At 36.6% G+C, this 25,533-nt stretch overlaps 1 protein-coding gene across 19 annotated transcripts in view; it reads right to left on the bottom strand.

Moving 5' to 3' along the window:
• Positions 1-25,533, bottom strand: part of GALNTL6 (polypeptide N-acetylgalactosaminyltransferase like 6) — a 573,576-nt gene that overhangs the window by 274,553 nt on the left and 273,490 nt on the right. For 18 of the 19 annotated variants that reach the window (XM_064652482.1, XM_064652480.1, XM_064652481.1 and 15 more), the window contains one exon: positions 8,216-8,324. In XM_064652482.1, coding sequence (XP_064508552.1) covers positions 8,216-8,324 — 109 coding nt within the window. Of the gene's footprint in view, positions 1-8,215; positions 8,325-25,120; positions 25,258-25,533 lie in introns of those variants that run through there. The other variant, XM_064652496.1, reaches the window with a different exon arrangement.

The following is a 25,533-nucleotide window of genomic DNA, read 5'->3' as shown; positions in this document are numbered from 1 at the left end:
ATGATTGATTTACCATGTAGTCATAGATATTTCTTGCCAAGTTTCTGGAAACACAACTTTCTTTCTGCCTATCATGGTAAAAATCAACATGCCAATGCCCAGCACAGAAAGGCAGACAGAAGATAATGTTCAGTGTTCTATATAAAATGAGCCATATTATGAACTCTACTCCTGCTTCCTTGGCCTCTCTGGTAGCTCTTTAAAGTTAGCTTATCAACTAAGTGGTTTAATTTATGAGTTTCCAACTACTGTGTGTGCGGATGGGGAGGGTGGGGCCAGGTAAGAACAGGAGAAGAATCAAATTAACTTCAACCACATGAAGGGCCTCAAATCTGGCCAAGGCAACAGGGGCATTGTGCTTTAAAACAGCTTAGCTCTGACTTACAGCACCTTTAAACTCTTCCTTATGCATAGATTTAAGTGTCAAGACTTAGTTCTATCATGTGCACACTTTTCTGACAGACACAAATTCTACACAGTGACAGCCTTATTCTTCCTGGCTTCTTCTGCAGCACTGTAATATTAAGCTGGAACTTGAGATCCAGTGAGGGTGTGTAGTAACCCAACTTACCACTGAAATAATACTGTGATACACCATTTCACAATCTGAGAAAGCCAGTCTGTAGTCACCCAGGGAAAAACCTAAGCACTTGTGAAAAAACCAACCAAACAAACCAAACCATATTTTCTAGATATCATCATTTAGACTTCAGAAGAAGGTACCACTGGAAAAAAATATCTCTTTCCAAATCATTATTTGAGAGTATAATACAGGGTTTTTTTCTGCTTGGATCCTAGCTCCAAACTGATCTCACTGTTTTCAACAGGATATCCTGACCATTAAGAATAAGAGTGGCAGAATCACATTTCAGTTTACAGCACTTTATTTACAGAGCAAATGCATTTTAATATGTGAAACACTTTATGTAACTGCAGTAGATTGCAAACATCTTTCATATTATATATCCTTTATGTGCTGTCTGTTTGACAAGCCATGATTAACATTACAGTTTAGAATTTTTTAATCATGTCAGACTTGCATTAAGATAAACTGATAAACATTTTTCTCTTTTAAAAGACAATACATTGCAAACTGCATGAAGCATATTCGTGATTAATGCTACGAAAAATTAGGTTAGGAATGTTTATTGAGACCTTGGCTATCACTACAGCTCCAATTATACTGGAAGTTCTCAAATTCTCTTGGAAAGAATTGCAAGTTCAGAGGCCTAAATTAAATCTAGTAAATTTGTTTAATATATAATGCTGCCAAAACCCCTAGTGTATAATCCCATACAAAATACAGGATAAGTAAATCAATATTTCAGTATACGTGTCTTTTCCTGCACAACTTTTATTACATTTACCTGTATAAGTATCACAGAACTAATTTATTTCATAACCAATAGGGAATTGCATTTAATGCTGCTTTTGTATCATGCTGCCTCAAATCTTCTAGAGGTACTTTGGCACTAGGCTTTGCCTTGACAAATTGATCTGAATTTAAGAACAGGCACTGTTCAAAATTATAAGGTTTAACCACAGAAGTTTAAGGGAATTATTTTACACATTTTATTTTCAAAAATACTTGAACAGAAGTGATGGAAAACAATCACCACTGCACAATGTCTTTAGGTCACACTGAAGTCAAATGTCAGGTGTTCACTACTTGTTATGGCAGTACAAAAGCACTTGAGACTTTTGCTTCCTTTAACATTCCACCCCAAGAATACAGAGCTTCATTCTATTTCCATTTTCATCACAAACATGTTCACTTATTTTTCAATATCTCTGCTTAGTTTGTTTATAAAACTAATCAGTATGAATGTTTGTTTGTAGAACTACAGAACATACTGTCTGTTTGTTTATAGAACTAATCTCTATGAAATGCCTACACCGAGTCATGTAAAGGTCAAGATCTTTAAAATCCTCTTCTCCCAGTCAAGGTAACATTTTCAAGAAGCAGAAAGGTAAAAACAATACCAAATATAGGAAAGAATTAAAACCTTCATTCCTTCCCTCCACAGCAAGCTTCCAAATACTATTTAAATATACAAATAGGAGGAACAAATAATGTGCAAATGGCTCGATAACTGCTGGAATAACCATTGGCTGTTATGGTACATGCTAAAAGGTTTTTCCTCTGAGATCTTATTAGCAAAGGAGCAAAATGGCTCAACAGTCAAACACAAAAGTATTGACAGCTACATCTCAGAATTCACTTCATCAATCCCTTAACCAATTTCTTTTGAAGACAAAGGCTTTTATATATTTATATTTACACAGCTCTTTACGTGTTGCCATTCTCTCAGAAATTTGCCTATTACACTAAATTTTTAACAAACCTCATAGAATATAATTTCAGCATATACATGCAATCAGACAAAAATATCTCCAAAGCATTATAAAGGAAAAAAAAAACAAAATACTGTATTAAAAAAACCCACAAATTGAAAATGAAAAAACACTATGAAACTTGCAGTATGCAATATTTCTACATGTACCTTATAGGTTATTGTGGTGGGTTCACCTTGGCTGAATGCCAGGTGTCCACCCAATCACTCTATTCCTCCCCTTCCCAGCCAGACAGGGGAGAGAGTAAGGTGGGAAAAGAAAACAACAAAATCATGGGTTGCGTTAAGGCAGTTCATATTGATGCAAAAAAAAGAAAAAGAAAGCAAAAGCAGAAGCCAGCAGTTAATCTCTACTTCCCATAAGGAGCAATGGTTGGCCACTTCTCTGAGAAGCAGGGCTCCAGCACGCGTAACAGTTGTCAGCAGGCAGCCATCAGAGACAATGAGTGCCTGAGGTCCTGCTCCTTGCCTCAGCTTTTATATCTGGGTAGATGTCGTGGTCTGGAACATCACCTTTGTCAGTGTGGGTCAGCTGGCCTACTTGTGTCCCCTCCCAGGATCTCGCCCTTGACTGAAGAAGGAATGTTACAGTGCTGTGCTCAGCAGTAGCGAAAACATTGGTGTGTTATCAACACTCCTCTAGCTACCAGTCATCATCACTTTGTATAAGAAGAAAGGAGATAAATCAGACTGTTCAAATTACTGAGGTATCACTCTGCTCTCCATTGCTGGTAAAATCCTTGGAAGAATACTTTTGAACAGATTAATACTCGCTATTGCAGAAGAACTTCTACCTGAAAGCCAATGTGGTTTCAGAGCCAACAGGAGTACCACAGACAACTGCAAGAGTAGTGTAGGGAACAGAACAAAGGACTCTATGTAACTTTTGTTGATTTTCCAAAGCTTTTCATACTGTGAGCAGAAGAGGTCTGTGGAAGATTTTGGTATGATTAGGATGCCCCCCCAAGTTCCTCAAAATGATCATTTTGCTTCATGAGGATCAGCGCGGCCAAGCCAGATATGGCAATGTACTTTCTGAGCCCTTTCTAATTACCAATGGTGTGAAACAAGGCTAGGTTCTTGCACCAACTCTATTCACAGTCTTTTTCAGCATGATGCTCCAAAGGGCCATGGCGGACCTCGATGATCAGGACGGTATCTACATCCGATATCGTACTGATGGAAACCTTTTCAACCTGAGGCGACTGAAGGCCCACACCAAGACCTTAAACCATCTTGTCTGGGTTGCTTTATGCTGACGATGCCGCCCTCGTTGCCCACACAGAAGCAGCTCTGCAGCGTTTAACATCCTGCTTTGCAGACGCTGCTGAGCTTTTTGGGCTGTAAGTCAGCTTGAAGAAGACAGAAGTTTTCTACCAACCTGCACCTTAGGAAGTCTTCCATCATCCTCACATCATCACTGGCGAATCAGAGCTCAAGTCAGTCCAGCAGTTTAATTATCTGGGAAGCACCATCTTCTTGGATGGTAAGATTGACAAAGAGACAGACAACAGGTTAGCAAAGGCATATAGAGCTTTTAGAAAACTCCATAAAAGAGTTTGGTGTAATAAACACCTGAAGAAATGTACAAAGATTAGTGTTTACAGAGCCATTGTGCTGTCTACTCTTTTATATGGGTCTGAATCACGGGTCATTTACCTCCACCACTTGCGACTCTTAGAACACTTCCATCAGCGCTGTCTCCGTACAATCCTAAACATCCACTGGACTGATTACGCGACTAATGCGTCTATTCTTGAACAGGCAGCGGTTACAAGTATTGAGGCCATGTTGCTGAGAACACAGCTGCATTGGGCAGGACACGTCTCAAGGATGCAGACCACCTCCTCCCTAAGATTGTGCTCTATGGCGAACTTGCCACCAGCTGCCGCAAGAGAGGAGCCCTGAAGAGGAGATACAAGGACTCCCTGAAACAATATCTCAGCTTTGGCCATACTGATCATCATCATTGGTCTACTCTGGCCTCCAATAAGGAGACATGGAGATACACTACACATAATGCTGCTGCTTCTTTTGAGAACACACGCAGAATCATTCTTGAGGAGAAAAGACAATGCAGAAAGAATCGTGTCTTGCCAATACCGTCTCTTTTGCAACTAGACTCGTCTATCTCACATTGGTCTTTTTAGCCATCAGTGAGCTTGTAGCAAATGTGTGCAGAATCCTTCTCAAATCTTCGTTTGCGAAGTCGAGCCATGAAGTTACCAATGCAGACCACAGCATTGTGAGGGCTACTATGGAGAAATAAATTCCAGCTCAGCCAGACCCACCACAGCTATTAATATAATTATTAGAATTGATAAAAAGTTTTCGGTAATTAAACCTTATTTTTTGTTTTCCAGTTCTGCTCAGCTGGAAATTTTCCGTTTTTCTAATCCTTCAGTTCTCCTTTTCTAGTAATTTACATTGGGAAAGCTATCACTTGTAGCTAGGAATAGCTTTTCATGATCAGAAATAGCACCATATTAAAATATAAACATTCAATCTATACCTCTTTAAAAGCCCAAGAACTACACATATGAAATTCTTCCTCTTATCTGAAAAAGGCTGTAATTCATCATTACTGGTCCTACTTGTATCTGATGGTAGAGCTGAGAATTTCTTGAGTGAAACAGATAAAATAACTTTCAGAAATGGAGGAACAATGACATTGACTGATTCTCGAGGACTTTTATTCTCACTACCCAGGACATAAAGACAGAGGTGAAATCAACAAAATTTCTTCTCATGGATGCTTTTGAATTACTACCTTAGGCTCACATGGCTCTCTCTCCTGTGAATCTCATCCCACACAGGAGCATTCAGGGACCTCACATTCCTAGTTCTGCACAGAAAGCTTGGAAAATCAGTGGCCATTGATGCCACAGAAGCTGCCACGCTCCTGAAATTAATGTCTTGGTAGAAAAGCCCTCAGAGTCCTCCCCAGACAACTGAAGTCAAGTAAGGAAATCTCTGATGAAATGAAGAAATGACAACTACAGTAGCTGATTAATGGCAATATCAGGGGCTTCAGCATCCAGGATCTCCACTCTATCTAGGGATGCAGGTAGGTTTACACTGCCATGACACAATCAGTGCTGCTGTACCTGGGTTAATATACACAACAGCAGCTACCTAGGTTATTACTACGCAAGCTGAGGAAGTTGCACTCACAACTCTGAACTTCAATGCAAGAGCACTCTTCTGATATACTTAGGACACTGTTTATTACTTAATGAAACAAAAATTGACAGATGCGTGATTTGCATTTGTTTACAGTTCTCATATTTTTAGTGCAAATTAAGCATATTCTTCATCAAGGCATGCCATCAGTTGTATTCCCAGAGGAAAATAAATTAATAGAAACAGTTCTTATTTTAAATGCTGATTTCTTGTCAAAAAGATGGCACGACATATCAACTCCAACAAAGTCAGTTTCAGCTTATTTCGTTCCCTCCCCCTCCATTGTAATATCTGATTGACTTAATGGCTCACTTAAGAAAATGGAAGCAATTAAACTTCTTTTTTTTTCTTTCTAAAGTATCTATCACAACTGTTTAGTTAGGAATTATTTCTTGTTAATGTTAATTTTTGCATTCCTATTCCTATACTTCAGTCACTGGTTTTGAGCTAATGACAAAATAATATTCAGAGAAAAATGGAAGTGATTGAGTTGACTGAATGACATAATCTTCATTTCACTACATCTATTCTGTACTGATAAGTAGTATATTTATAATGCAAATGGCTTTATAAATAGGAGGAGAGACTACACAAATCCAGGAACATAGATTTTTTATTTCATGGAATGAAAAGGGATCAAAATATTTGGCCGCGAAACGGAAGAAGTAGTCATGGAGAAACTAGTACCTCTCCATAATTAGAAATTATGAAATTCACATTCCCAGTGCTTAAGAAATTGTAAGCTTTACAGATCAACAGCTAGACTGAATTAAAATAAATACTTCACTCCTTTTTTTTCAGTGCAAGGACCATTGACTACCTCTCCTGAAATGTCCCGAGAAGCCTTTTCATTGGTGTTACTCCATGCTTTCAGACAGATTTTTAACTAAAAGTTCATTTCAGATATATTTTCTTTTGTTATTAGGAAGAGAAATCACATAGTATGTCCCAAAAGAGTGCACTGAGATAATCCACCTTTGTATTTTATTACTATATTGTGATTTTCACAAAAAAAAGCATTAGAAGTTATTTTGATCTACTGAATAATGATGACAAAAATAATTTAAAAGAGATTTCTCAAACTCAGCAATCAGTAAAATAAAAAAATTTAAAAATATAAATAAGTCAAAATATTTGAAGCACTATCATTACCAAGAATCAAAGTTTACTGGAAAAAATATTCACATACTACTACAGTTATAATGTTAGGATCAGGACTGGAAATAACAAAGCTACATAACACGTTCTGTAAATTTCTTAGTTGACTCCGTGCAATGGCTTCCATTATGTTGGCAGTGCTATAGCTATCCCATCAGATAATCCTAAGTATTACTGTTATTTTACCTAAAACATATGGGGACCATATTACACATTTAGGAATTAAAAGTACATTGCCAAAGCATCAGTGCACATCTCTTGAAAAAGTCCATTCTAACCAGCAGATGTGATATTCTCTCTATATGTGCAAGTTTCTACATAGATGCTGCTACTATTTTGTACCTTCTCTTAGATATTTGTCATTTTTCAGTTAGAAATTTGGAACACAATAATTACTGATCTGACAACTCCTAAGTTGCATAGAATAACTTCCTCCTCCTCCCCACCTTTTATACTTCCTAAGCACATGTGAGAGGAAAGGATAATTTTTTTTAGTTAGTGATCAAGATTCAAAAGAGAAAGAGAGAAACAGTTTACAAAATTAACCTAAATTTGCAATATTTTACTTGTTTTACTTGTACTTACTGCAAAACTAAGTTCTTACTACGTCTTATGAATTTGTCAACTAGATTCAGCTGTAAAGTATTCTGGGGGAGGTGTTTGCTGTCTCAAGACAGTGGGATCAAGACAACATAATTTATTTTACAATAGTAGATTGGCCTTTATAAAATAATGACTTTGAAACACTGATTAAGGTGCAATTCAACTGCTGTTTCCCTTCTTTCTAATTTAATTCATCTTATGTTGAAGAGTTGTACATTATATTATAAAAGAAGAATTCAAATCTGAACATGCTCTGATGACAGAAAAAGGAATACAAACCATCCTTTGCAATTAGGGCATGCACCATGAGAAGGTACATTAAAATTGCATTACCTACTGTAACAAAGTGTCCTTCAGCATATCTGCAAATACAATTTTCTCCCATTTTCAAATACTTTTAGACTGTCAGAGTGAAGTGAAGTAGCTTTAGCTTCTAGGTTTGAAGTTTGACAAGGGTAAAAGTGTCAAAAGTTTTCTTCCAAGATAACCTTAGATATTCTTGGCAGCTATAGGTACTGAACTCCCTGAACTCAGGTTTTATTCATTGATTTAAGGACAACTTGGCTTTAATTGTAATGTATGTCCCTTTGGAAACCAACACTTTGTTTCAATTTGGTCACAGTCTAACAACTGATTTCAACATGGAAAATATTTTGTTGACAACATTTTTTCCCATTACAAAATCATTATATAGTTATTAGCATGAAACACATTATTTTTATTGTCACCCAGCTGTTTTCAGAGATAAGGTATTTATGCTTGGTCCGACCCCTGAATTCAGAACATTATGTCCTTGTAGCATTGTAGTAAAAAAAAAAAGGTTGTTGGGAATGCCTTTTAGATAACTTAAAAGAAAAAATAACCATGTAGATAAAGAATGAGTAAACCACTTTAATTTGTTCTGAACTCATGTATACCTGAACGCATAGCATCTTTTTGAATGCTTTCATAATCATGCCAGTCCTTCCTTTTTAAGCCATCAGTCCAGGTAAAGAGCTGTCCATCTCCCAGCCCCAATGGAAGTGTCTGTGGAAACAGTAAATAAACAAACAAATAAATATATACATACATATGTGTCTTGCATTATTACAGAGGAACAGTCAAGCAAATAAAACATTCAGCTTATTCAATACAAATATTGAAACTTTACTGTGGTAAATGAAGTACCTTGATTTTTTCCTTAAACTACCACTCATGTAAAATTGGAGTTATATTTACTCTGTACCCTTCAATGTTTCCCTTTAATTTTTTTTTTATTTTTTCAATACTTGCTGTTGAGTTATTGGTATTTATACAAGGTCAAAGGACTGCATCAAAGGTACAGAGCAAAGAGATCCCCCAAACACTTTCAAATCTCGTAGATCTTTCTTCATGATAAGTGATAAGGGGAAAAAAACAAACACAAACCACCACAAAATACCCAGAAAAAAACCCCCATATGACATCTAGTTGGTAAGTTGACTTCCTCTTTCCAGACTCCTGATTCTTGGGTAAAGCTAAGAACTGCCTTTTGCTTCTAGGTGAAATTATCTTTCTAGAGCTTTTATTTTCATCATTCTTTCTGCCAAATGCTAGTATTTTTATGAAAAATAAGAATCGAAAAGTCCCATTAGAAGTACATGAAATGTAGATCTGTAGGAAGTAGTGCAAAGCTGCAGCAGGTTTCAAATAAAGTTAGCCTTTTCTAAATGCTTAATTTACAAAAAATGTGGCAAAAGTGGACAAAATTTGACAAGCAAAGAAGATGACTGAATCAGTAGGTTTGAATCAGCAAACTGTTCAGAATAAAGAGCAGATATATAAACCATGTTAGAAACATTGTTATCAAAGTTCTGTGAAAACACACTCAAAAAGCAGTTCCAGGGACGCAACATCTGATCAGCCTTCTAACAGGAAATACTGAAAGCTCTACAAAAATCGTATGCATATGTAACAGTGATACTTTGCCCTCCATGTATCAAGTCTGTAAACTCAAACAGCATTGGACTCACCCATTTGCCATTCCTGATTTTACACTACTGGCTGCACAAAACTGGATGACACTCACTGCCTCAGAGTGAAATTGTCCCAGCATGCTCAGCTAGGGTTTCTTTTTTTAGGACAGACAAATATTTGCCAAGCTACATGGTGCAGATGTGGTCGCTAAGCCATCCTTAAAACTGAGGTTCTAAGGCTTTTGAATTTGTAAGCAAGAAGTGAGGAATGCCAGGCATGATTGGTTACCTTTACGCAAAGGATGCTAGAAATCCTGGCTGACAAAGATTCATGCTGAAAAGCTCTGCTTTGGGTCAGATGAGAATGTTGGATATTCAGGGCAAAGTGGTGTGAGCTCAGTGGTCTCCAATAAATCCCTGAGATACCAAGAAAAATCCATCACATTCTGCTAGCATTACCTACATTTTTTAGTCTTAATATCAAAGGTAATTTATGTTACATAATGACAAAATGAAATCCAGTCTGTGGTTATTCTTCTGTTAAAACTTTTGCAGACATATTCCAAGAAAACACTCTGTTGTCTCTGTATTTTAATATAATACAAGTCAGAGATTCACACCTGGAAGAATCAAAGAACTTAATATATCCTGATAAAAATATTTCCGGTTATCAAAATATCTAACCTTTCATGTTCTTGAAATGAAGTCACTAAATTCAGTAATTCTTGAGTTCAAACAATGCTAATGTTCTAATAGTAATATGAAACTGCTTGCTTTTTAAAGTCAGAAGCATAAGGTAGGACACAGGCTGCAAGAGCGCTAATCATGATTCTGTAGCCCAAATTCCTAAAATCATCTACTCTAAAGCAATAGCTGGCTCTTTAAAAGGCCCAGACAGATTCAATTAAACTTTTATCTCTTGTCAGTATGGGTACAGTTGGTGTCAATCACCTGGTCCCAAAAAATCAAGACTATCGAAACTATCAAAAGCAGGATAAACTTTACTTTTGTGACCCTTTTTTCCTATGCTGGTTTCTTTCCCTAAAACCAGTGATCTAAATGGTAAGTCTGCAGGACACTGAAAGACAGCTGAATAGTAGAGTTTAGAGGTTTCTGGTTTGTCTATTTGCATTTTGATGCCATTACTCTTTAAAAGTATTAATTACATGTAGTTACTTTACCTGATAACATTTACAAGTCTAACGTACCAGGAGGCCCTCTTGCAAGCATAATATAGTTAAATAAATTTATCTACTAAAATTAATATAGCAAAAGGATAAATATACATCCAAATATTGTGCGATACACAAAAAGCTCACAGAAATCATGCTGTGGCTCATATTTTGGAAGGGTAACAGTGCCCTAAGAGGACATAATAAATGAACAAATCCAAAACCCTAGTGTTGGTGCCATCATAAGTCCCTGTTTAACAACTGAGTTTTGTTTGGATTATTGAGATTTTTTTGTAATAAATCCCTTAACTCCCTCACATCATACCATGGTCACTTTTCAGCTCTAACACTCTTTCAGTGTAAGGAGAATTAAATACAATGCTCTCGCATGTCACTTCTTAACTAGTATTCAGACAGCATAACCTCAATGAGGACTGAACATTGTGACACTTAGAGGGACTGGATTTCATGAAACTCACCCTGTGTACAGTTTTACCTCTGCAGTGAGCATGGAACAGGGATTAGGAAGGGATGCCGAGTTTCACAGCTAAATTTTCTGGAAAGAGCAGGAGTTTTGCAGTGCAAATTCTATAGCTCTGAAGAGATCGGAACTGCCTTCACTCCCTTGCAGCAACTGAAGGATTTTCTTTTATTTTCCTTTCCTTTTTTTTTTGACGTTGCTGTATTATTTAACAAAATACAAATGCACTTCAGAAAACGGATTCCTCCATTTCACTTCTGCCTAAGGGTAAACAAATTGCATTCTCAAAGACCCTAAAACACAGTTTCTGGAATGTTTTAAAACTGCTAAAAGGCTCCATTGTAAAACTCTAAGTATGTTCACATGCCTCTTTTCCAGATGATAATGACTAGAAGAGCTCCCATTTCTAAAGCATTTCTAGCTGTCAAGTAAGGAAAAGAAAAAAAAACTAATAAAAATGTAATATTCTTATTCTAGTTCTCCAATTTTTTGGATACATTGACAATTTAAACTATATTCTATCTTGCATCAAGTTGGCGGGGCTGATCAGGAAGGCTTTAAACTAGGTTTGAAGGGGGAAGGGATTGAAACCAGGCTCTCCAGAGAGGAGCCTAAGGGTGAAAAGCCTGAGTTGAGGGTGAAATAAGCAGCCCAGCTGAAATGCATGTACATCAGTGCACACATCATGGGTAACAAACAAGAGGAGCTGGAAGCCATTGTGCAGCAGGAAAGCTATGATGTAGTTGCCATCATGGAAACATGGTGGGATGACTCGCATGACTGGAGTGCTGCCATGGGTGGCTACAGGCTCTTCAGAAGGGACAGGCAAGGTAGGAGAGGTGGAGGGGTGGCTCTATATGTTAGAGAGTCTCTTAACTCTGTGGAACTTCAAGTCAGTAACAATAAGGTTGAGCGCCTGTGGATCAGAATCAGGGGGAAGGCCAACAAGGCTGATATCCTGGTGGGAGTCTGTTACAGACCACCCAACCAGGATGATGAGGGTGATGAATTATTCTACAAGCAGCTGGCGGATGTCTCAAAATCGCCAGCCCTTGTTCTTGTGGGTGACTTTAACCTGCTGTATGTCTGCTGGGAACTCCACACAGTGGAGAAGAGGCAGTCTAGGAGATTCCTAGAGTATATAGAGGATAATTTCCTGCTCCAGCTGGTAAATGAACCTCATCACTCTCTACAACTCCCTGAAAGGAGGTTGTAGCCAGGTGGGGGTTGGTCTCTTTTCCCAGGCAACTATCAGTAAGACAAGAGGGCATGGTCTTAAACTCTGCCAAGGGAGGTTTACGTTAGGTATTTGGAAGAAATTCTTTACAGAGAGGGTAATCAGACATTAGAATGGGCTGCTCAGGGAAGTGGTGGATTCTCTGTCCCTGGAGGTTTTTAGGATGAGACTGTATGTGGCACTTAGTGCCATGGTCTAGTAACCACGGTGGTAGGGGATCAAGGGTTGGACTTGATGATCTCAGAGGTCCCTTCCAACCCGGCTGAATCTATGACTCTATGATTCTATGGTCAAACTAGAACAAACTCTAGTTTAGTTATACACAGGCTGGCTCTCTGGCATAATGACCAGATAATAACGAAGTGGTGCTACTTGTAAGTACACACAAAAAGCCCATAAACCTCTACAGTCCAGCTCGGAAAGGTAAGTGAGTAGGTGAATATGACATCAAAAGATGGAACGTGCTAATGGATTCTGATTCTGAACTTTTGCTGAACACGTATTTAACCATAAGCTGATGGACTAAACTCAAATAAAATTAACCACATTGCACAAGTAGAAATACAAAAGATGGCAACAAAAGCAATTCGTCATTTCAGGGATAATGTATAAACTGGGTAGGTAAAAAATTAATAAATTCATGCCATAAAATACGTTATGAATTCAGCACAAAAACGGGTTTAGGCATTTAAACAAATAACCAAATAAGGTTAGGTTCCAAACCATAAAAGAAAAATTTATCAAAGGTTATTAATTTGTGGCTAAGCAAATTATTCTACCATAGATCGTGGGAGACAAATTGTTCTGGAAATACACATTTGCTATTTGCACAGCCTGGGTTCTTATATACTTAAATGGCAGCAACACTCTATGACTACTGTGAAGTGTTAGTTCTACATGTACCTATAACTGTAAGAGCAATAATACTCCTTTGGTATACATGAGGGCCTTAGAAATGGGAAGCATGACTTTGGAACACTTTGGCTCTTTCTAACATACAAAGCAAAGCTTCTTTCTGGTGGAAACCAAGACATGAGAAAGGAGAAGACTCAGGCACACCTGCCCCTGCTTCCCCTCAGTATCTCACCCTAACACAAAAGCAATGCTTATATGTATTCTTTAGTGACATATCAATACCTAGGGATGAGAAATGAGCTCAACTGATCAGCTGAAACATACTCAGGGTGTAAGTCCCGCACAAATATGCAGTCTGCCTCTACAGCCCTTAGCCTCTTGAACTCATGAACTATTTTCACCATTTCAGAACAATTACAATAGCAAATATCCCACTGCATACAAAGTATTGGATTTTGACTGACTGTCAAAAACATCCTACAACAATTTATCATCCAACCACTTTTTACATGTAGTATGCACCTGTGAGTTGCACATTTTTAAGTGTTTCAGTCCAAAAGGGATTACCCATCTACAGGAACATTACATACAGCATCTGCCTTACTATTTCATTTTCACATTAACCTCAAACCTTTTGGGATGCAAGACTGATACACTACTACATAGACTCAGAAGACCCTTTTCCTCCAGAGAAGAGTCAACATCTGGTTCAATTACGGAGAATATGATAAGCCCCAAAAATAGCACAATTACCAAAAACTCACTCACAGACTGTTAGATCCCTCAGAGAGGGAAAAAAGCTTCTCTGCTGTGACATTTGAAAGCTCCAACTCAGAAATAAGTGCCTTCATTGAATAATTCATTTATTTTTAATTTCACTCAGTGGAGGCAGACAATTAGAGGCGACTCAGGCAAGGGAAGAGGATACATCAATGGAAATGCACCTTTCTAAAAACATTAAAAAAAAAGAAGATATAATTACAGATTCACTTTGAGCCTGAAGCTTTGTTCACTAGCTCTAGGGTTATTTTACTAAACACTAATATACAACTGAATACTGCATTAACAAAACAGCGTATGTTGATCAGCATAACCACTTCCAATTGTTTAATGAATTTTAGGAAATAATCTTACTTAGAACATAAGCACTTGTTCACACTCAGGAAAAGATGCACATGGGAAATAAAGGCACAGAGAAGTACTGAGCATAGACACCTTCAGGGATGTTTCAAGAGAAGCATAAAAACAACCACTGTTTTATTCTTGTTTGTTCTTGGAATAAAAGATTATGTAAAGTGTTCTGTAAAACACTTTACTGTAAAGTGTTCTGTAAAACAGATAATTCACTATTTTTTTTTCTATACTTGTAACACTGATCTTTCTCAGGACTCTAAGCTCCGACCAAGTCCTCTGATCAAACAAGACAATAATTAAAAAAAATCAGAACATGCTGAACAATTAAATTCATTCCTTTATCAGAATAAAATTAAGGATAACTTTTTAAAGAGTGGTGTCACTGGCTATTATGATCATATATTTATTATAAATCAGCTGCAAAATCACAACATCTTAATTTCCTAAATTTCTGTTCTGGTATTATCACAAGTATATGAACACAGACATCCTCATGAAGCTTCCTCCCTTGTAGCTGGATCAGTCCTGAAAACTAATTATTTTAAAAAATTTCCCATTTTTCTGATTATGCTACATTTTAGCACAGGAACATCAAAGTGAAATCTTAGCACTAGGGCACTCAAATCTGAAGTCAAGTGCTCTCTCACTTCTACACTCAAGCAAAATCCATTCTGGTGCCAGTGATTGGCTGAGGATATTAGAGATGAAAAACAATATTATTTCCCCTAAGGATGTGCTTGATATAATGCAGCCTGATCTACAGAAAAGGTATAAAATCCAAGCATCACACTATCTCATCTCTATGCCTTTAAGCTTAAGCTCTGTACACTGCCTGGGTGGCCCTCCTTTCCTGTATCTCCTCAGTATTACACTGAAAAACAAAAAAGACCCTGTATCTGAACTGAGATCTGCATACAAGTATTATAAACAGTGAAAAGGTACAATACAGTCCTTAAGCACCTGTGAAGTTCCCAAAACCATAAAATGAGAGTATCACATGTAGTAATTTGGATTCATCATGAACCTTTCCTAAATATAACAGGAACAAGGCATTACATAGGCTAAAATATCAGCCAGTAGTTCTGAACCCCCAGGCGCCATGTTTCCTGTCAGGGTCCTTCTCTGGAATTCTGTCCCTGGAGTTGCAGGCTTTGAGGGGGGCAGCTGCCCTGCACACCGGGCACCCACCTCTTGATGCCATTCACGGACAGTTCCAGTCAGTCCTGCACCGCTACTGGGCAGCCACTGCCTGCCAGAACTGCTGCCCATCAGAGAGGGACTTCAGGGACATACAAGACATCCCCAGAGAGAACTGAAGAGACAAGAGAACCAGAGGAACATTTGAGGGACCTCATCCTACAGTGTTGCTCCCACACACTTCAAACAAATGACTGCTGCAGATCTGGATGGATCCTCATTGGGTTGGGAGACACTGATGATAGAGCAAAGGCTGTTCAGTAAAATGTAAAGAACTACTATTTGCTATCAATAGAAGGTAGTAAAGGCTCTAAATATAAAATCTTCAAAAAAGAAAGAAAAAGAATACATTAAGATATAATTACTGCCTTTTATTTTTATCTTTACTTCATTTTTATGTCCTTTTAAAACATTTTTAAAAATATGAACCCAAATTATTTTCTAAATCTTTGGCTTGAAGCTACATAATAGAAACTTTAGGACATGATAAATTTTTTCATATGCTCAGATTTCCTGTGTCATTTATTTGTTATGCCACAGCAAATAAGTGTTCATTGCACTGACATTTACATTAGTAGAAATAATTAGTCCAGCACATCAAAAAAAGGGCATCACTTGATTTAGTCTGCGACATCTGAATGACTCAAGTTTATTTCACTTTTGAAACACTTACATCAGATTTTCTGTGTTGTTAGATTTTAGAATACCATGGACAACCCAGTAGCATCATGCCCTCAATTCCAAATCAAAGCTGTTAATAAAGTTATTTAGAAAATGCCAAGCTCCCAAGCATTTCTTTACTGAGATTTTTTATAGACAGGTATAAAAGTTGTTATTGCTGTATGAGAGTTATATATTTAAAGTCACAAAACTGCAGCCAAAAAACTAACTTAAAACATAAGTTTTAAAAACTTCAGCATTTCCTACTGACCCATGTATGAGTGCCTGAGCAAGGGGTGAATGAGAACTCTCTAACGATGCATTTGCAAGCTGGAAAGTTGTGATTTATCATGTCAAGTTATGAAGATCACGGATATTTAACAATATACATTGGTACGAGAAGAATAACAGCTTCTTTAGCACAGATACTGTCTTGCATCCATCATACACGGATTAAGATCTTGCAGTATGTACTGCCATTCAGGATGTAGAATTTTAAACACATGTATTTTACACTTATCAGGAAAAACGTTCATGGACTCCTGTGTTGACTACATCAGGTATTCACAAAGGAAAGTTCTGAGCTTCACAGCTCTGCTGTATCTATCCTCAAAACTATTGAAACTATCCTCAAAAATTATTTCTTATTTCTTTTAATATCTAACATCCTCAAAACATCCATTGTCACCTTGACGAAAGAACCAGAACAATTTCAGTTAATTTATCACATGAACAATGATTGCATCTCTTATTACCATAAAGGAGAAGCAACAAGAAAGTTGTATTTCTTGACTGACAAGGATGACTCGGACAACATAGGCAAAAGGATTCTAAATCCCCAAAGAAGACAGCAGAATGGAAATGAATAGCATCAAGTAGCTGTCCTGGGAACATCACAGTATGTCTAAATGGATTCTTCTGTGTTTCAGTCAGTACCCATTGTCTTTTACCCTTTCCCTCAGCACCACTGAAAAAGGTCTGGCTCGGTCTTCTTTACTCCATGGTCAGGTATTTATATCCACTGATACGATGCATATAAACATCTGCTCTTGTTAAGGCTAAGTAGAGCCGGCCCCTTGAGCTTCTCCCCGGAAGACAGATGCTCCAATCCCTTTGGAGAGGGATGATGGTATTACTATTGACAGGAAATAAAATGCATGGAACTCCGGAGGAGATTGGACTCCACATCAGCAAAATGTGAAATACTATGAGTTGCCAAAGGTGACCTACAAAATCTGGGAGTGAACCTTGGCTTCCTAAACGACACTATCTGATCTGACTGTAAGAGAGGAGATAGGGTCTAGACTGAATGGATAATAAAAAAAAAATATAGCAAGCAACTCCCATCTCTTTGGATGCTGGTCTAAGGTGCTGATAGATCTGCTAAATAACTAAAACACTTCACCTCATCTTTTTTTTTTTTATTTTCATTTGTCTCATTTTCAATTTGATGAAAAGAAATCAAACTCAAGTAACATAAGCATCTATGACAGATCTAAATGAACACATGCTGACAATGTACTGCTTCTCCAGGTCTTCTCTTTCAAATGAAGAGTGCTTTGGCAGCACAACAGGGAAAGTTTGCAGAAGAGCCTTCATCCATATTCAACTATTCATTTTCAGCAAGTTTAAAAACCATACCTGATGATGTGTTAATGCTGCATAATTTTAATGAGTTCTTTTTTTCAGAAATTATTTTTAACATCAAAAGACATGAAAGGGGTTTGAAGAGACTCAGCAGGATTTTTGCCAGTATGGCTACTGGTTGGTCTTTGAACAAAAAAAATTCTCTAAGACCCTTCTGATGAACAATATAAAAAATAGCTTTGAGTGACTCCTGAAAGAATTTATTATATGTTAGGTTTATGGGGTTTTTAACCATTTGCTACCCAGTCACAGAAAATTTTAAGTATGTTCTTTTATATGAACAGTCTTCTTCTCCTTACAAACAAACAAACAAACACACCAAAAAAAACCCCTAAAACACCAAATACCCCAAACCAAAACAGAACCCTCTGTTCATGGCAAAGAATCAAATTGTTAGTAATTCCGAAATTCTGAAAGTTAATTAAAAAAAAACCAAGAGAGAATCTATTTACAGCCTGCAGACTAATTCATTTTTTGACTACCTGCAGTGTGCAACATTGCAAGGCTGTATAATTAAGATATGACAGTGCTTATTGCTAATAGACTTTTCATATACATGTTTTTCCTCAAGTTAAGAAAAACGTCTTTAGATTTTTACTATGCTAACTGTTATGCTGTTTCGCATTGGCCACAGCACCAATTTAACACAAAAAGTGCTTTTGTTTGATTCAAGTGTCAGATGTTTTAAGCAGGAATACATTTCTTACTTTGAGATATCTGTTTGATGTGATGGTGATTAAAAATCCTATTTTCTTGTGTTAACTTGCTCCTAAAGTAATTTGCTTTTTAATTTCTTTTACTAAAAGCCCATTCTCTCTTAGGGAACAGATTTTATAAACAGTACAAAATGTTCGCTACAGTTAGGTTATCCTTTACGAGTACAATTCAACTTATTTGTTGCTTCATGAGAGAACAACAATAATTTCAGAAGCATTTTCTATTTTTTCTTCTCCTTTGGTGCACCTCTCACTTATAAAAATACGATTTGCTTCATGAGTGTAATGTTGTTAAAATCTCTCTGGTACAAATGGTAACAGCTTTGCAGCAAATCTCAAACCACTGATCCAGCAGACACAGCAATATTAGAAAAAAGATAACTACCATTTATGATTACTTTTCTTAAATAACCCAAGTTGACCAATCTTTTCAACAGAAATGGGTTTTTGTCTTTTGTTTGCATATTCTGTTGTAATAGAAACATTTTAAGAGAAAAGTCAGATACAGAAACTAACTTTAGCCAAATTTGCTACCTGGAATGTTAGAGCACAAATAAAAAATTTGGTACAAAACATCAGTTTCTGCAGCAGTGAGATAGCATATTCTGTATTTTTGACTGCGGTATAAGGTAAAATTTAATTTGACCTCTCTGAATATTTGTAAATGATAATTGCCTTCTATGAGTACGGTTTTTAATTTTTACAATAGAAAAGTAATAGATTTTTTAACAAGTATTTTAATGAACTTTAAATTACAATCTCTACAGTTAAATTAGCTGACAATGAAACAGCTCTGCATACAGGTGAAATACAGTGACTTTTTATTTTATGCAATTACATGCACATTTTTAGAAGCAGCAGAAGGAAAATACTGAGTTCTTTAAACAGTATTTTTGAAGTTTCTTGATCATCCATGACACAACAGAATTCATGTTCCATGGGTACCAATTTGCAAAATACTAGAGCTTTTGGCATTAATAACTGATTTTGTAATTTGCAGTTTAGGTTACACTAGATTTAAGAAAAAAAACCCAATGTTTAGTTAACTAAAGTAGTGAACCCATGTTGGAAAAGAATTATTATCTTGCACTTTAAAGAAGACCTTAAATCAACTAATTAATCTGTCCAATGAGAGAGACAACTCATCAGCAGGCTTCTGATGCTGCAGCATATGCATTATTACACGATCTTTCAAAGAATTCTCTTCTTACGTGGGCATTGGATAGTAATTTCCAAATTCCACAGACTGCTGCAGAAAGCAAGCCAATTAAACATAACTGATAGGTTTACATTCTTGTTCAGCCTTTTTAAGACAGCCCAAAGCTGATAAGGAGACCTCTTGTAAGGTCTTTGGAAACATGACAATTTCTGTGCTTTGTATGAACTCAATGCAGGCTTCCTGGGATCAAAGACAGTCTTCCTAGTGCTTCAAGCATGATGAAGTCTGCAACCAAAGGAACGAAAATTTTGGGTACATTTGGTTGTACATTTTCACAGTGAAGTCAGAGACTTATCCACTTAAAACAGTTCCTAAGCTCTGAGCTAAAGACTTGGTTTCACCTCCCTATTAAAGCCAGATTGCATTTATACCGCTTTTTTTTTTTTTCAGTCTGCACTGTAATCCTTCTTCCTACTATTAATAAATTGGTTCTAAGTTTTTGAGGTTTTAGCTTTTTTTTTTTTTTTGAAGTCTAATAATGCTTTCTCATACTGACTCCAATGCTTGTTTTATTCTCAATATCATACTCATTCCCACAATCATCTCCTTTCTTCTAAGTGGTTTTAAGTCAAGCTATTCCCATGCATATACCTTTCTTATAGGTAACTGTCTAAAAACTAAGTAAATTGAGGGAGATTTGACAAAATAGCACAGTTTAATATAATACTTTCATTTGAGAAAAAAGTTTTCACTCTTACAGTTTACCAACGGAACAATAACACAAGAATATAATGAATACCTTAACATATTAAAACAGAATAGATTTTGCTCACTTTTAACTGAATCCAGTTACCTGCAAGAACAGGTAAATTAATACTGAAGTATCGTAATACTAAGATATTACGTCAGCTCCTGTTGCTACACTGTCATGTCCATTTTTGTTGAAATACCAAAATAAATTGACTACTACAGTAAATTTTAAGGTTTTTTGTGTGGAATTCCACAATCAGGCACAGAATCATAAAAATATATCTGGAAGTTCCTTTGAGACATAATCTCGCCCCACCTCAAATCTGGACTGGGTATGCCTAAATCACATCTGCCCTTGCAGATTTCCAATAGCTGAGATTGCACAATCACTCAAGGCAATCTCCTTCAATACCTCATTATTCTTGCAATTACAAAACTTCCCCTTTCATCTAACCTGCACTACTCACTGTAATTTAAGCCTTTTATTTCTTTGTTCTTTTCACCAGGGACAGGAATAACATATTTCCTTTCCAGTAGCTTCATTTCACAGACATGAAAATTATTTTCTCCCCTAGACTAAATGCTCTTATTTTTTCAACTTCTTCTCAGTTCTTGTTGCTGACCCTGGGAGTATATGAAACTTTGAGGAGAACAGCATTACTGTGTTAGTAATTGGATAAGGCTAAGAATAACAAGTATAAACTCCTTATTAAAAACCCCAAACAAATTGACAAGTAACATGATTACTAAATGGACAAAGACAAGTGTCAGTAGTCTAGCATTTCCTAAAAATAACAGAGATTAAATTATTTACTGTAACATTCTTTTTCCCTGTCCGTGAATAAAATAGCCTAAGCACACCCATGTTGGGCATTCATATACTTTATACTTCCAACCCAACTTCACACTATTTTATGAAGTAACAGTGAATTCTCCTAACTAAAGTGGACAAATGACTGAAATGTTTAGACATAATTAGGCAGTCATGATGTTTGTACATGATGTTACAAACCTGAAAAGACACGAAAGTTCAACAGGATTCATATACTTAAAATTACCAAACTAGTAGCAATAATGATCTAACAGGTCTTGTACTTCTGGTCGTACCTGAATCAATGCCAGATTTTCCCATAGCAGTGAGAGCATATTTAAAGAATTCACATATACAAAGAAAGTCATCCCCAAGTGGGAAAATAGGAACAGGAGTGGAAGGAGGGAAGACTTATAAGAGGTTCAAATTCAAACAATGACTTCATTTTTTTTTTCCTCTGAACCAAAAATATTGATATTGGACAAAATAATGATCTCCTATGCCCAATGCCATTTAAGATGACCTTTCCATTTTATGCCAATAGTTTTCAATTAAAAAACCAATCACAGTATATTTCACTAAAAGGAGTACTCTGATTAGTTAAATCTAATTTTATCAACAGCCAGAATGTGAATAGCATATTAAAGAAAGATGAAAGTAAGCTTTGATTGATACACTGAGTTTTAATTTCTAATTTCTTGTCTCCCACTCTTTTGGTAGGAATTGAAGGTTACACATCATTGAACAGGGTAAGCTCCTGTAACTCAAATGTAGCTTTAAAGATCTGACCTTCAATTTTTCTCAGATCTTTTTTTTTTCCCCAGTAGTGTATAAACACCAAATTGATAGGACTGGAGCTATGTGAAAAGTTTTTAAACATAAAATCCTTATTTAAAAACACCCACAACAAACCAGGATGAGCATTATTAATTATCATAGCTCTTTCGGCAGAAGACTCTCTATCCATCTTTGCTACAGACTATTTTTTTAGATTGTGAATAAGTCTTCCTTAAAATGCAAGATAACAATTATTTTCCAGATCGGGTACACTACTTGAGCTAATTAAATAAGACCTTCAGTCTTCTAAGAACTAGAACCCATCCCATGTCCAAAGCTAGGGAGTTTGAGTTTTCATATATTAATACAGGCAGCCTAATTTTCATTGGTACCCACAGCTCATAATGATGTCAGCTTTTAAGTTTGAAAATGTTAGTGTTAGTTACTATATCTAAACATCTTGTACTTTAGATCTTGCTCTGGCATTGCACTGAGAAATTCATTCAAAGTTTGTGCTCAAGAGCCTTTAAATTGCACAAAAACCATAGCAGAGAAATGGTACTGCACTTTCCATAGCTCTCGCCCTTGAGAAAAGGTGCTGCAGCAAGGTCTTACTGACCCTTTCAATAATGCCCCCCTCTCTGAGGGCAGGTTTCCAGTAAACTCAAGGCAACAGACCTTCCTGCCAGCCTCCTGCTGGGTCACAGCTGTGGTACCAGTTAACCCTGGCCCTTGTGGAGGCTTTCATCCCAGCAGGCCTACGTCTGCCTGCAGGCTGGCTTTCACCAGGCCTTCTGGTTAAGAGCTTAGGAGTGTATCCATTCTGGCTTTGCAAAGTCTCTATGCATAAACATAAAATGCTCTTATTCCCTTCACACTACCTTGGCTGAACTCAGTATCCTTATGTTCCCCAGCAGATCTGATATCCAGCTACGCTTCAATGGCTTTAAAGCAAACTCCAGGGCTCCCTTAAAGACCAGTTCTCTCTACAACCAGGGCCACTACTACCATGTAGACACAGACAAAAAAATTTTATTATCACAGCTAGCACCATAAAGTAGCTCTTTTTTAAAACCCGACTTTTTACTGATGACTGTTACAATTACAGAGATTAATATTATTAGTCCCCTTTTTCTCTTAGCTGGATATTTCAATACTCAAAAAACCCTGAACTTTAAAATGTCTTGGATCTGGGGAGGAGTCAAAAAGGAAACACATTAAATTGTCAGTTTAATATGTATTAGAATCCATGGAGACATTAAATTTTGCTTTTCATCTATGAATATTAAACATTAATGAGGTCTCAGGTACAAAAAGACATTAGTGAAACATCAGAGAGCTATGACTTAGATCGTATACAGAGAAAGAAAGTTCACAAGGGAAGTTAATAAAGGTCAGAACCACAGAACTACCATAAAACCAGAACATACAATAGATGAAAAAGGAGATTCAAGTAAACCTGATTTTAAAGGGAGTATTAAGAAATGTATATCCATTTCCAGAAGCAGAATTTTCATGTAAAACACGAAGAAATGGGAAGTAATTAAATACATAGTTCTGTTCATGTATAATATTCAAACTAACAGCCCACAGACATTTCTTAGGTGACTTGAGAATAACTTGTAGAGCAAGATGCCAAACCTTCAACTGAAGAATTCATAAGCACAAACAAAAATCATAGTAATAGCTGCATTCAGATCTCTCTTGTTCCTCCCATGCCTCCTGTTCTGGAAACTTCAATGTTTACAGCTATAAATGTAGTAATTAAAAAACCAAGACACACAGGGATTACACAAAAAGATAAAGTAATATTCCCTGATTGCATGACAGCATACACAAAATACAAGGAAAGAAATATCTACAAATAAATAGAAAAGCAAAATATCATAGGCCAACCAAGCAACAGCTTATTTTTTGTGCATTGGTAATTTACCTTTTTTCCTCTATTGTTTATTCATACACACAACCCCTCCCTAGAGGTATAAAAGCAGATATTCCTTTCCTCCACCCTGAAGACAAAAACTTCTGGTTACAACATAAAAACCAACCTGGGAGATATTCAGTACTTGGAGGCATAGTCTAGCACATTTGACAGAAACACAGTGAGGTAAAATTCAATACTAGATGTTCCATAGACAAAATACAAAACTGGAAGTCACAGATCTCCCTAACTTTATATTAACTAGAACTATGTTTCTAGGTTGTTTTTAAAGATGTAATTCTGTAAAATCAGACTTACAAGCACATGATGCCTAGCACAGCATATTCTGAATGCTATTAACAGTATAAATTTAACTGAAAATTTTCACTTTTAAATGTTCCATTATCAGTCTGATACACAGTGCCTTGGCACACATAACATACAATGAAATATGAATAGCTCAATTGCAATTTGTAAAATATCTCAGAAATATATTTAGAGATAGATATAAAATAAGGTCTTTTTATTATTTTACAGCATCTACCACCATATTAAGAGTCGCCAATACGTGTACCTTGAAAAGAGCAGTATCAGTACCTGTACTGTTAGATCTTGGAATAAAAGCCATTTGAAGAAGCCCATCACTTACGGAAAGTTGATCAGGTCACCATGAACCCTAAATGAAACAAAGCTCTGACAGTACTTTCCTCCAAGTAATTTTCTGAGCAGCAAAATCTGAGCCCCCAGAGCCACCTGCGCACAGTCATGTGCCTCCCTGAGTTTACAGCTGTGAAGCCTGTTCAACCTCTAATTATAGGTGAATTATCAAACTCAGTCAGGGTGAAGGAGAAGGAATAAACTGAAGTTATGCTTTTAGCTGTGCTCAGCATGAACAACATTAACAGAAGGAAAACAAAAGGATCTAGTTTTGCAACTAAATTGAATACCCTCACCTCTGCATTCATACTAACTGGAAATCTATTGAATAGAAAATTTCTTTTTAAACAGAATTTCAGAGTGCAAGCAAATCTTATTAAGCTTTTATCATAGACAAAGTTTTAGCAACAGTATCAAGAACAGTTGCAATTAAAGTTTTATTATAGAGCCTTCAATAGGACAGTGCCTAACATCCCTAGTTAAGAATCATAAGCCTGCTGTGCTCAGCAGCAAAACCTAGTTTTTGCCCAAATGTGTTTATAATCAAAGCCTAAGAAGATGAGGAGAGAAATACAAGCAATGAGACAGGATTGTTCAGCATGGAAAATTAAGTTTTCAGTGCACTGTGACCCTAACTAGTGCTAAATTCAATAATCAGTTATCACAACAAAAGATTTTTCTTTTTACTTAAGGAATTATTTCATAGGAATTTACCTTGTGCTCCTCTCAGGCACCTACACAAAAGGGAGATCATGGTTTCGCCTGAATTCCATGGGCTGATGAGAGTCGGTATTACACGACCTAATGAAAGAGCTGGGGTAATTTCCAAGTCATTTGGAGATTAAAATCAAGAAGAGAATGCTTCATATTTTATATTAGGGACAACAATGTGTCATAGGCAAGGCAGTAGTCTTCCCCTTGTTCTTCGCCAATTCCAGAGAGAAAGATACAACAGTAATCGAGATGCTGACGCCTGAACAAATACTAAAGATATGGAAAGAAAAGCCTTATGTTTTCAATTTGTCTTCAAACAAGATATCATATAGCGTCCTTAAACCAGAATTAACCCTTTAGCTCTCTGATTTTTCTTGTAATTGGTCTGGAAATTTTGTAAGACACAATTTTCT

Source organism: Pseudopipra pipra, chromosome 4 (assembly GCF_036250125.1).
Source record: "Pseudopipra pipra isolate bDixPip1 chromosome 4, bDixPip1.hap1, whole genome shotgun sequence".
Taxonomy (NCBI): Eukaryota; Metazoa; Chordata; class Aves; order Passeriformes; family Pipridae; genus Pseudopipra; species Pseudopipra pipra.
Note: the sequence above shows the minus strand (reverse complement) of the source record. Positions and strands in the feature narration are given on the sequence as shown.